Below are 12,998 nucleotides of genomic sequence, written 5' to 3'. Positions count from 1 at the left end.
ACTTTTTGCCACCACCATCATTTTTCCATCCAGTAAGCTTGGGGGCCCCACTGAGCTCTTTCCACAGGGCCCCCTGAAACATGGAGCCAGCCCTGAACAAATGTAGTCTTTGTAAATGGAGATGAGGAACATGGAAGATAAACCCTATTTACTTTCATTGACTTCAAAAAGAGAGTTTGTTGACATTTGGGATATCAAGGAGACCCATACATAGTGGCTCTTCAAAGCACCGAAAGCCCAATAACTCAAACTCATCTGGCAGAGAGCAATCCTGGTGAGGAGCATGAAGTTAAGAGAGTATTTCCAAGCTGTTTGGCCACAGAGGGAAAACCAGCTCTTTTTCTACAAAATTTTGGTGTTTTCTCAAATAAGACCCCTCATTTGAGAGGCTGACTTTTTTCCTCATCTGCGCCCACTATAATATTGACTGCTAGCTCAGACATTTCCAGCTGATTTTTTTTCTTTGTGGTGCTGCAGCTGCGGAACGAAAGGACCTGCCCTGTATCCTTTAAAAAGTGACAAACTTCATCAAGCAGCATTACCTTTTTAATGTGGATTTTCCAAATTGCTACAGGTGAGAAAACAGTTTGGTTTTATGACTCAAATAGGGAATATAAAACTTTAAGAATGGAAAATGTCTTCTTTCTGTTCATACCACTTCGCCTTTCCCTCCCCTGCAAGAACATACAATCAATGTGTACGCAACACATGTTTCACAAAACATCCCTTTACATTAATCTTTAGAATAAATTAGTTTGTACTGATTTTCTTTGGTTGTTATGCATTAGACTGTTTCTCATTATAAAAAGGTTTCAGAGCAGTGTGTGTATTTGTGTTTTGGTCTATCCACAGTATTCTTCCAGAGATATGTTTATAGGCATTCTTCAAATTCATGCTTGTCTCATACTTCAGGAAACATGAACGCTGCTGTTTGTATTTTCAGAAGTCTGGAAAATGAAAAAAAAAAGTGTTTTAAGAATTCCCTTTTCATTACTTGAAGAAATAGGAATTTATCTTGGCACTCTCTAAAAAAAGGATGTCGGACTACAAATTATCTGTACTATTACTGTGTTGAAATTATTTTTCCTGGAGCATAAAGCAGCAAAACATTTAACTATTCCACCTGGTATAGTGTACTTTCACTGAACATAGACCTCTGTGGTATTTTTACGGACTGCTGCATTATATCGTAAGCTTGATCAAGAAAGAAAAATTGATTCGATTATCTTTTGGATTATTTCAATGGAGCAATACTGGTTTTGTAAACTGATCAAGTCTGTGACCACCTTAACCTAAACTAACAATGGCTGACATTCCTCTGAGCTCAGCATCAGTGGGGCTGGGGTGGGGAAATCATGTCTCCTTGCGCTGCATGCCCAAGGCTAGGAATAAGGCCACACAAGGTTCCATTCTATGGGTTAATCCCCGCCCCCACCATTATACAGGATTTCTCATCAGACTTCTGGTGGAGATGGAGATACTCAACAGCAGCAATCCTAGAAACAGGAATTTCAGCTTCAGTTTCTGCGGTGTGAGTGTACGGAATTCTATGGAGGATCAGCATTGAAAGGGGCCTTGTAGGGTTTCCAGTATAAGAACAGCCTTGCTGGATCAGGCCCAAAGCCCATCTAGTCCAGGATCCTGTTTCACACAGTGGCCCACCAGATGCTGCCGGAAGCCACAGACAGGAGTTGAGGGCGTGCCCTCTCTCCTGCTGTTACTCCCCTGCAACTGGTACTCAGAGGCATCCTGCCTTTGAGGCTGGAGGTGGCCCACAGCCCTCCAACTAGTAGCTGATGATAGACCCCCTAAACAATACATGAAATCCATCTCCAACAGATGGCTGTCCAATCCCTGCTTGAAGAACTCCCTGGTAATTGGTTCTGTTTGCTCTTACCAATATGAAATTTCTCCTAATGTTCAAGCAAAATATCCCATCCTATTCAGGCCCATCAGAACTAGTCCTGGCTTCTAGGGCAGCAGACTACAATTTTTTTAACTGACTGGTACCAAGTAATCCAGCTGACACTTAGGGCTTTAGCTTTTTTAAAATCTAGCTTTAACTAAACTCTGTGTCTATCAATTCCTCCCTCATGTCTTTGCCAAACACTTTCAAAATGAGTCAGGTTACAAATGTAAACCAAACAGGTATACTAAAATTCACAAAAGGTTGTATGGAAACAGTTACATACAACTAGCAAAGTCATTTTAACAGGCTTTCTTTTCTCAGTTTTTTGAACACTTTGTGTGTAATTCAGAGCCATTAAAATCTATGATAGTTTTGCAACTGACTTTATAGTAGGATGTGACTGGATCCTTAGGGCCTTTTTAAAATGAATTAACAGTACTTTTGCAAGAAAGGAATAAATTTATTTAACAAATACTTGCTGGTATTGTCTGGAAAAAGCCATTAATATTTTTTGTTTCAACAAATGAAAGCTCACAAATTTAGATGTAATGACACACTCACACTCATGTTATCAAGAAGCTTGGAAGGAGAACAACAAAAAGCAAAATGGAAAAATGTACTTTATAAAGCAGGTCGGAAACATTTCTCAGAAGAGGGCTTCTGCTCTCTCTGTAAGAGAAGTTGGGTTACAAATAAACTGGTGATATAATGGGGTAAGAGAGGGATGTCACCTGCCAGTCCTCCTAGCCATAATCTGAGCTGCTGTGATGTCATGGAATATCCTAACTGCCGATGGGCAAGATGCCATCCGTGGAAATGTGGACGAAAGAAGTAGAATGTCAATTTGATGTTTAAACCTGGCTAACTTGGCAAAGAGGCACCTTTTAATGTGGTGATTCTTTGTATTTAGCAGGGGGAGAGTAACTGGCCCTATCCACCCCCAGCACAGTACCTCCAGTGACTGTTGCTGGTGTCTATCTTATGTTTCTTTTTAGATTGTGAGCCTTTTGGAGTTCACAATCTATCTTACATTTCTTTTTAGACTTATTTTTATTAAAATAATAATAATTTTATTAATAATTATTATTATTTCTTATTTCTTTGTGTAAACCGCCCTGAGCCATTTTTGGAAGGGCGATATAGAAATTGAATTCATAATAAAAATAATAATAATAATAATAATAATAATAATAATAATAATAATTTTGAGATTTTCACAAGGTCAAGGGACATGGGGAATGGTATGCTGTTGTCAGAAACAGGGAGGGGGCTACTCCTCCATTAGCCAATTTCTCAGGCCTTTGGAGGCCTTTTTAGGGGTGGCAGAATATGTCCCTGCCACCCCCACATCCCATGGGAGGAAGCTTGGAGCAGCTGCCAGGGCCCTCTGGTTATTAAGCCAGCAGGGGCAGCATCAGCTCTCTCTCCATTTCCACTGGCTCTCCTTCTCATGCTTAGAGGGAAGAAAAGCCCAGTAGAAGCAAAGGATGGGGAGAACTGCTGCCTCCATCACAGGCTTAACAACCGGGCAGCTACCAGTATGCTCTACAAAAAGGAGAGAGCAGCGCCTGGGTTAGGGAGGCAGGAATGGGGCATTGTCAGTACCGGGCTCACTCAGAGGGTGAGGCCAGCAGGGAGGAGGTGGCATTTTGGGAGTTGTCTGGAGTGGCAAAAATCAATGAGCTGCACCTGGGAACTTGGTGGGTCCAAGGCAGGGAGGGGTTCTGTAGTGGCTGAAGGATATTCAAGGTAAAGATGATGCAGGGGCACAGCATGCAAAAACAAAGCGATTAGAGAAAGCAAGACAAAATAGGTAGTAAGCTGAGAAGCAGAGCTTGCTGGAAATAAAAAGAGGAGGGAGAGGTCTGCCAGAAGGAAGTACAGAGCAGGTAAAATAATAGCAGTAGATGGGAACAAGAAGAAAAGAGGGCCGGGGGAAACCTGATGAACAGGAGGGGCCATGCAGTTTTGGAAGGGCACAGACAAAGGAGTTTCAGGAAGGAAAACTGTGGGTTAGGGAGGCCATGAAGCAGTGAATTGTGGTTTAAGTTTCACACCAGCCAGCCAGAGTTTTGGCTAGAGATCTTTATTCTAAGATTGCTGAGGAGTGATAAACTGTTCAAAGCAGCAAGGAAAAGGGCTAGCAACATAACTGGTTTTTTAAAAAAAACTCAGCCCAAATTATAAACATACTAGAATTCTTTTTAAATTTTGGATAGTAATCTATATTTATTAGCCACAGATAACACTCCATTAAATTTGACTTGAAATACCATCTCATTGGTGAAATTTGAGTGAAAGCCATGTAATGTCAGGAAAGCAGAGAGATGTGTCTGCTTAAAATCCTCATACTGGATTTTAAATGAATATTAAATTAAGCTATCAATTACCACTGTCAAGAGCAAGAAATAAACACTGAACCTGAAGGGGCTCATATTATTTAAAACCACCACCACTCACCTGATTTTCAGCTTGTGTTCAAAACAGCCCTTTGACTTGTTCTGTTTCAGGGTCCAGGTCAATATCATAGAAGCAAGGCCTCGTAGGCAATCCTGGCATAGTGCTCATCTAGGGAACAATGAACTAGAAGTTATAGTCCTGCAACTGTAAGCCAATAACTGTACTCTACATACATAACCCTGATGAAGTGAGAGACCATATTGTTCTTCATGGGCCCATAACTTCAGATGCCTTAAAAAAATAAAAATCAAACCATCTGCTACTCCAATCTCTTTTTCTAAACCTTTGTGCCTCAGATTGCTTGCAAATGCATAGAATGTGACATTCTGGAAAAGGAAACTATGGAGTCCTACAGTGCAGGATTTTAGGAAATTATGCATGCTTCAAAAAGACTATTTCAAAGAAAACAGGAATGTAAATTGTTAACAACAATGAACAGAATCAATTCAGATTACTGCTGGACTAATGGACAGCCCTACAATCTGTCTTGGGTTCCTCCAGTCATTTTTGAATGTCAGTTATCTCTAACTTAAATACATTTACACGAATAGTTACATATCCCCTAATAACTGAGCAAAGAGGCACGTTTTTAAGTGGCAACTCTTATATTTAGCAGGGGAAGAGTAACTGTCCCTATCCAACCCCAGCATGGTGTTTTTCTAGTGGCAGTTTGTTTGTTTATCTTATTTATATACCACCTGATTTATTTTTATACACCCACCCACACACCCCAGGTGGCATATGATTTAAAAATACAAATGTAAAAACAGAATAAAAACAATTAAAACAGCTTTACAGAGTAAGAACAATTAAATCATTTAATATTAACTTTAAATAAGAGCCTGAGAAAATAGGTGTGTCTTGAGGTTCTTTATAAAAGTAGCCAGAGATGGAGAAGCTCTTGGGCAGCCACAGAGAAGGCCTGGTCTCGAGTCACCACCAATTGAGCTGGTGGCATCCGTAACTGGACTTAAGATGATCTTAAGAGGCAGCAGGGTTCATGACAAAGGAGGTGCTCTCTTAAATACTCTGAACCTAAGCTGTTAAGGGCTTTATAGGTAATAACCAGCCTTTTGTATTTTGCTCAGAAACATATTGGTAGCCAGTGCAGGGTTGTTGTTTTTTAAAAGATCAGTGTTATGTGGTCTTTTGAGTTGTCCCAGAGACCAATCTGGCTGCTGCATTCTGCACCAGTTGTGGTTTCTGGTCTACATACAGCCCCATTTGTACTGCACCAATAGGCAGCCCCATGTAGAGTGGATTACAGTATTCAAGCCTGGAGATTAACAGCATATGCTTTTAAATTGTTTACCTCCAGAAAGGTGTGTGGCTGATATATCAGCCAAAGCTGATAAAAAGCGCTCCTTGCCACTGCCTCAACTTGAGAAACCAGAGAGAGTTTGGGATCCAAGAGTACTCCTAGGCGACACACTTGTTTTTTCTGGGAGAGTGTAATCCCATCTAGAACAGGCAGATCTAAATCATCTCTTGAGTCCTGACCCCCTGCAATCAGTACCTCAAACTTATTTGGATTCAACTTTAGTTTGTTATCCCTCATCCAGCCCATTACTGCCTCCAAGCAGGCGTTTACAGAAGTTATGCCATTTCCTGATGCAGTTGAAATGGAAAAATATATTTGGGTGTCAACACCATATTGATAACACCCTGCACCAAATCTGATTATCTCTTCCAGCAGTTTCATGTAGATGTTAAAAAGCTTCGGGGACAGCCTGGAACCTTGCGGAACACCATAATTAACTCTTGCTTTGCGGCAGAGGTGCACCTAGGTAATTTTGGAGCCAGGACCTAAAGGCCTTTGGAGGCACACACACACACACCCCAGCTGCAAGTTAAGCATCATTTTTTTAACGTGTAGGTTCTTGAGGGCACAAACCACATCACCCAGGAGAGACTAAAGAGGATTTGGGGGGCCCCCAGGGGGTGTGGAGGCCCTGGACTTCAGCCCTGAAGTCCAGGGGTAAGAGCGCCTTTGCTTTGCAGCAGCAATGAGGGGAGGCAGGTGGATGGCAAAGTAGGGAGGAGATGGGAATGAGGGAAGGGAAACCTAAGCAGGCCAAAAGGGAGGGAGCACTATGGCAGAAAGCCAATAAATATGGAAGGAGAGGAGAAGGGCAGTACTTCAGGGTGATATGCCTCATTATTTAAACAGGCAATGGCTGATGAAGGGGAAGAGCTGAGAGCAAGTCTGTGTCCTCTGGACTGCATGGGGCAAGGATGCCTGGCAGCGGGGACAGTGGGTGAAAACAACCTCTACCCATGCAACTGAAACCACAGCACAGAAGTGAGAGAGCTGACCATGCTGAAAGGTGACAGGAGTCTCCCTGCCCCCCTGCACTGCCTCCACCTTTATATTCATCCATACATTTTAAAATCCCAAGAGCCCCACTAAATGCTTTGGTTCAACCTTTAAAAAACAAAACAAAACAAAAAACAGGATAGATTGAGAAATCAGTTACTTTTCCAGTTACATTGTAACATCAGACATTGTAACCGTCTGGTTTATTAGAATAGGAAGTTCTTTAAAATGTAGAGGAGAAAAACAGAAGGGACTTCATGGTGAGGATCCAAGGAACAGAAAACCACTGAAAACTTAATTAGGCAAAATTCTTCTTTTTGTCACTTATGGATTGACTTTATCACTGTCCAAAAAGCCCATTCTTTAAAATGACTCTTTTGCTTAATGAAACAAATCTATATCCAAATGGAACGATTTGAAGCTTTTAAATACTCTAAAAATCAAGCAACTTGCATCATTCTTGAAGGAACATGGAAAAGTGTGTTAACTATGAACAAGCCAAAGCAGAAAATGAGCCAAGATACACATTGTGGAGAGAAAATGTGTCTGTGTGTGGGATTTGCATGGGAAGCACCTTGCAGGTCCTCTAGTCCAACTGCTGCTTTGTGCAGGGAACTGCCACAGAATCCCTGTCAGTGACAGATGGCTAACCAGCCTTTTTTGGGGGGAAAACATCTAGCAAAAGGGAGAACCCACCACTGCATGGGGGGAGACTGTTCCACTGTCAAACAGCTCTTACAGTCAGGAAATTCTGTGAAATCACATGTTCTGTAAGCATTCTGGGACACTCAGGGGGTTGACTCCTAAGAACTGTGGGTAGAGTTCTGCTTGAAGACTGGGGCTGTGACTGTTCTGTATTCTCTTTCCTGCTGTAGCCTTCTGTATTCCACAGAAAGAATCTTAAGGATCAGGGGACCCTTGAGAACTGCATGGGTTGAAGCATGGGGGCTGCAGCTGGAGGGGAGAAACTGGGGATCACCTATTTCATGATAATCATCTTCCTCTTGTCATGCAATGGTGGGATGGGGTGGGGTGTTGGATCCCTAAGTTCCTTTGGATCCAACTCAGAAGCACCACCCCCTTGATGAACTATGGTTCTGAGCCTTTGCTGGACTCTGTCCAAACATATTCAATTCTCCATGATCCAGACTGGTAGAAGATAGAATTTTATGTTTTCAAAGACAGAAATGGAGAACCTCAAGGTGGCAAGATCCACCACTGTGGTCAGTGTGTTGTGTTGTGTTGTCCACAGTACACTGCTCTGCACAGAACCACTTCTAGGATGTTTATGTAACCAGATAACTTCATAATTCTATCATCAGATTCTGAAGTTTGGTGTTCACATTGTTTTGAGGTATGGTGCTCACTAAGTTTCAGCACTGGCTGAGGCACTCAGTATCAAACAAAAGTTGCCAGTGTATAAATGGAAACCTACTATGAGAGACAAATATAATTTAACTAAATTTTAGTAGTCTGATTCAAATAAGCAAAATAAAATATGTCCAAGGCATAGTGCTGCATAAAGGAGTGAGGCGATGCCCACGTAACAGCCTGGCAGATGACATCCAGAGGGATGGCTCTGTCAGATGCAGCTGATGCTGCCATAGCCCTGGTAGAGTGTGCCTTCAAAGATGTAGGCAGTTGTTTCTTTGAGATCTGGTAACACAGCGTGATGGTACGAGTCACCCAATGCGAGACAGTCTGGGCCAAAGCTTGTTTGCCACGAGTGGGGCCCAAATGTGAAAAGGCCAGAGAGCAGCGCCAATCTGTTGTATGATGGACAAAGAAAGTTAGAGCTCTCCTAACGTCTAGTGTGTGTAGGCAATGTTGGGCATCATCTTCTGGGTTAGGAAAGAACACTGGTAGAATGAAAGGTTGCGAGCGGTTAAAGGAAGAGATGATCTTGGGTAAGGAGACATCCGTGCAGAGCACTATGATTTCTCACTATGTCCTTGTGGAAAATCAGGTAAGGTGAGTCTATCCAGAGGGCTCTCAGCTCGTTGACTCAGCGAGCAGAAGTGATGGCCACTAGGAAGGCCACCTTGCAGGAGAGAAGATCATCAGAGACAGAGGCCATGGGTTCAAACAGGGGCCCCATCAAACAGATCAAAACAAGGGAAAGGTCCAAAGAGGGGCCAATAACAGGGGCATCTGGGTATAAATGGGAGACACCCTTCAAAAAAGATTTAATGGTAGAGTCTTGAAACCAGGATGCAGAAGCAGGAGAGGAATGGGCCACTATGACAGCTGGATGGACTCTGAAGGATGCCATCTTCAAGCCCAATTTCTTAAAGAAGATAAGCACAGATGTGCTGGGTGGAGAAAGTTTCTGGTGAGGCGCCCTTGGAGGTTAGGAAGCTACTTATGCTGATAGGACCTTATTGTCACAGGTTTGCGAGAAGCTGCAAGGACAAGTTGAAGGTCTGACGGAAAGGCGATCTGATCCACCATGTTGTGAGGCATAGGCGAAGGACATTGGGATGCAGCAGTCAGCCAAACTGCTGAGAGAGAAGGTGAGGGAGTGGGGGTAACTAGTGGTACGTGCTGTCTGAGAATCATAGGAGACGTGGGAACCAGGATCTCCTGGGCCACCATGGGGTGATGAAAATACATCCTGGTTGTTGTAAGAGTTTAGCAGGATCCTGGGAATCAGCAGAATGGAGGAGAACAGGTACACCTGTAAACCCGTCTACAAGAGGGCAGAGGTGTCGCCTAGGGAATGGAGGCTGATGGCCGCCCTGGAGCAGTAATGGCGGCATTGGGCATTCAGATGAGAAGCGAAGAGGTATATTTCCAGGAGGAACTGATGACAGAAGATTGCCCTGAGCACTGGGTAGTGTAGCTGCCATTTGTGAGAGGTGACCCCTTCTCTGCTGAGAGAGTCTGCCTGAGTATTGGCTATACCTTGGATATGGATGGCCCTGGGTGTGATGGAGTGCTGAACGCACCAGTGCCAGAGGTCCATGGCCAGATGGAGCAGGGTCGAGGAGGTTGCACCTCCCTCTCTGTTGAGGTAGGATTTCACGGTGGTATTGCCCATTTGAATAGTGATGGTAGTGGGAGAAACCAGCGAAAAGCCCTGAAGATTGCTAAGAGTTCTAGATAATTGATGTGGTGAGTGGCCTCTGTCGGTGTCCAGAGACCCTGGAGGTGAAGGTTCTCCATGTGTGCTCCCCAGCCTCTCTCTGATACATCTGTGGTTAGAATGAAATGAGGAGGCGGGGAATAAAAAGGGGCTCCAAAATGTAGGTTGTGGAGATCTTGCCACCAGCATAGGGACAGGTGAACATGAAGTGGTACATGCAACCAGCGGCTTAGGGAATGGCATTGAGGATGGAAGCTGCGTAGAAATCAGTGTTGTAGTGGCCAGGACTGGAGGTGAGCATGAGGAAGAACATGAGTGGTGGAGGCCATATAGCCTAGGAGCCATTGGATAACTCAAGCTCTGTGGCAACATTGGGCAGCCACTGTAGAGGCAAGAGATAGGATAGCCTGAATCCTGTGGCTGGGCATGTAGAGTCTCGTGTGGACTAAGCTGAAGATGAGAACCAGGAACTCTATGCAGCAAGCTGGCGTGAGCTTGGATTTTTTGAAATTGATCTGGAGGCTGAGACTGGTGAGCAGGGTAATGGTGGACTGAAGCACCTGTTGAAGGCGTGTGTCATGTCTGCAACCAGGAGCCAGTCATCTAAGAATGGAAAGAGTTGAATTGTCCTGTGGTTGTAGGAATGCCATGATGGGGCCATACATTTGGTGAATACGTGTGGCACCGAGGTGAGGCTCAAGGGCAGAACCCTGAACTGGTAAGTGTTGCCCTGAACTGTGAAATTGAGGCAACAGCGATGTTGAGGACAGATGGTAATATGTGTCCTTGAGATCCAAGGAAATGGGAGGGTAAAGATGGTAGGTATGGTGACCATCTGGAAGCGCTTGTAGGTGATGTAGCGATGGAGTTCTCGGAGGTCTAGAATGGGCCGAAGTCCTCCATCCGTCTTCGGGTCTGTGAAGTAAGTGGAGTGGAAACCTAGAGAGTTCAGGTTTAGGACTGGTTCTATTGCTTGTTTTTGTAGGTGATGTAGCGCTGGAGTTCTCAGAGGTCTAGAATGGGCCGAAGTCCTCCATCCATCTTGGGGTCTGTGAAGTAAGTGGAGTGGAAACCTAGAGAGTTCAGGTTTAGGACTGGTTCTATTGCTTGTTTTTGTAGATGATGTAGCGATGGAGTTCTCGGAGGTCTAGAATGGGCCGAAGTCCTCCATCTGTCTTGGGGTCTGTGAAGTAAGTGGAGTGGAAACCTAGAGAGTTCAGGTTTAGGACTGGTTCTATTGCTTGTTTTTGTAGGAGTGATGCGACCTCTGACCGTAGAGTAGGCGTAGGAACGGTGAGGACAGGGAGAATGAAAGGCGGTATTGAAGAAAATTCAAGAGTGTAGTCGACTCGGTTGCTGTGGAGGTGGCCAGTTCCATCTGTTGGGTCTGTACGGTTTGGTAGTTGAGACTGATGACTCATGGAGCGAGCAGTATTACAAAGATGATAGATCTTTTGCAGAGTCTCGTCTGTCTTTCCCCGGAAAGGGCTTCTCTTTCAAAGGGTAGATCTTCCATGCGAGCATGTGTCTCATAAGCTAGCCCTGAAGAGCGCAGCCAAGCGTGTCTGTGTGAGGACATGATCTTAGCCACACACTCTGTGGAGTATCTTACCGCGTGTAACTGCTGTTCGACTAACTGAGCTGCTTTTCGCACAAAGACCTTGGCGGGATCCTTTTTATCTGGGGGCGGGGGGCAGGGTATCCAAGAAGGGTGCTAGGCATTCCCAAAGGAAGAGGTTGTATTGGGCATCGTACGCTTGATAGTTGGCAATATGGAGGTGCATGGCAGAGGAGGAGTATAAATGCCTGCCAAACATGTCTAATTTCCTCCCTTCTTTGTCTGGAGGATTAGAAGCTGGGCGAGCTCTGTTCTGGGGCACATGCCTACTACTCCAGAGGCGGGTGGGGCTACCACTCATTTCAGAGAGAAAGAATTTCAGCTTGGAAAGACTCCAAGGTCTCCGCGCAGGTGCAAAGCCCCATTCATGTAGAGCACAGAGACCACGTCAACAAACTCTAGTAATTCCAAGCTTTGAGATAGTATTCATTTTAGAAAAGATAGACTTTTAAAGAAATGTTTAGGTATTTCAATCTCAGAATAAATATTCAGCATCTCAAAAAAAAAAAAAGGCATAGTTTATGAAAGGAACTTGATAACAAATTTTAATCAGTTTTGTAAGAAAAAAGTGAAAGTTTCATGAAGAGCCAAAAACTGTGGTTAGAACAAGCCTGGTCTTTCTAGGATTTGAAATGACGACGATTTTGTTTTAATGGAATTTAAACAGGACAAATGCTGAAAATATCCTCCCCTTACAAGTGAAGGTGAGGAGAAGAGCACAAGCCCAAGGGTTGAGAGAGTAATGCTAAGCCATAATTTAATCAAGTTTTACATGGTGTCAGAACTAGGCTTTTGTGTTTAAAAAAAAAAAAGACTTGCAACAGATATTTTAACAAAGTATGCTTCCATAGTACACAGTAATCCAAATCCTTCCCCCTTAACCTGTGTAATTCTGAATTTGTAATTTGGTGCTGGAATAAATTTCTCTTTTATGTTCACAAGAGATACTAAGATAGCTGTCTGAATTTTCTGCATCAGCATGACAGCCTTATTATTTTGACCTACTAGGCTTTTTCTGAAAGTAGGAGCTATCCCAATGATTGGATTTACATCTTTCCACTTGCCTCAAAAACAGGTGGGCGATTAAGCTGATGTTCCAACTTAGAACACAGAATTATGTCTTAAATTCTCATTCCAAGTTCTATTGTTGTATTGTAATGTTTAAGAGAGAGATTGGATTACAACAGAAAATGCTGAACATGCGAGTTAAACTAGGTGCTCACTTCACTCAACAAAATAGTAGCTTCCAAGAACAAATTTCTTGGAATAGATATGAGTAGATAGAAGCACAAATGTGGTATTTTGAAATCCCTTACAGCTACATAAAATGCAGCTAGCTATAAAGCCATATATAAAAGTGTCCATTATCATAAATGTAGAAAAAAGTGTTCTTTGCATTAAAAAACAGCCTTCCAATCCTCCTATTTATTCAGGGATTCTTTATAAAACTAATTCCACACAAAAAGGTATAAATAGTTAAAGAATTAAAAGGCCTTTGTTAGGATAAGTTAGAAGAATAACTCTACATGTAGCTAAAGCAACATAGGGTATGAGGACACTTATTTACATCCACACGACTAAGAGTTTTATATGTGTGAAGGGAAACACC

General features: G+C 43.3%; 1 protein-coding gene across 2 annotated transcripts in view; it reads right to left on the bottom strand.

Moving 5' to 3' along the window:
• Nucleotides 1-528: 528 nt before the first annotated feature.
• The window catches only part of MTHFD1L (methylenetetrahydrofolate dehydrogenase (NADP+ dependent) 1 like), a 226,496-nt gene continuing 214,026 nt past the window's right edge, over nt 529-12,998 (bottom strand). For both annotated transcript variants that reach the window (XM_053292356.1, XM_053292364.1), the window contains 2 exons: nt 4,370-4,477; nt 529-947 (listed from right to left, as the gene is read on the bottom strand). In XM_053292356.1, the coding sequence (XP_053148331.1) occupies nt 4,388-4,477 (90 nt within the window). In that variant the 3' untranslated portion in view covers nt 529-947; nt 4,370-4,387. The remainder of the gene's footprint in view (nt 948-4,369; nt 4,478-12,998) is intronic.

The sequence above is a fragment of the Hemicordylus capensis genome, chromosome 1 (assembly GCF_027244095.1).
Source record: "Hemicordylus capensis ecotype Gifberg chromosome 1, rHemCap1.1.pri, whole genome shotgun sequence".
Classification (NCBI taxonomy): domain Eukaryota; kingdom Metazoa; phylum Chordata; class Lepidosauria; order Squamata; family Cordylidae; genus Hemicordylus; species Hemicordylus capensis.
The sequence above is the reverse complement of the archived record's forward strand: the minus strand, read 5'-3'. Positions and strand labels throughout refer to the sequence as shown.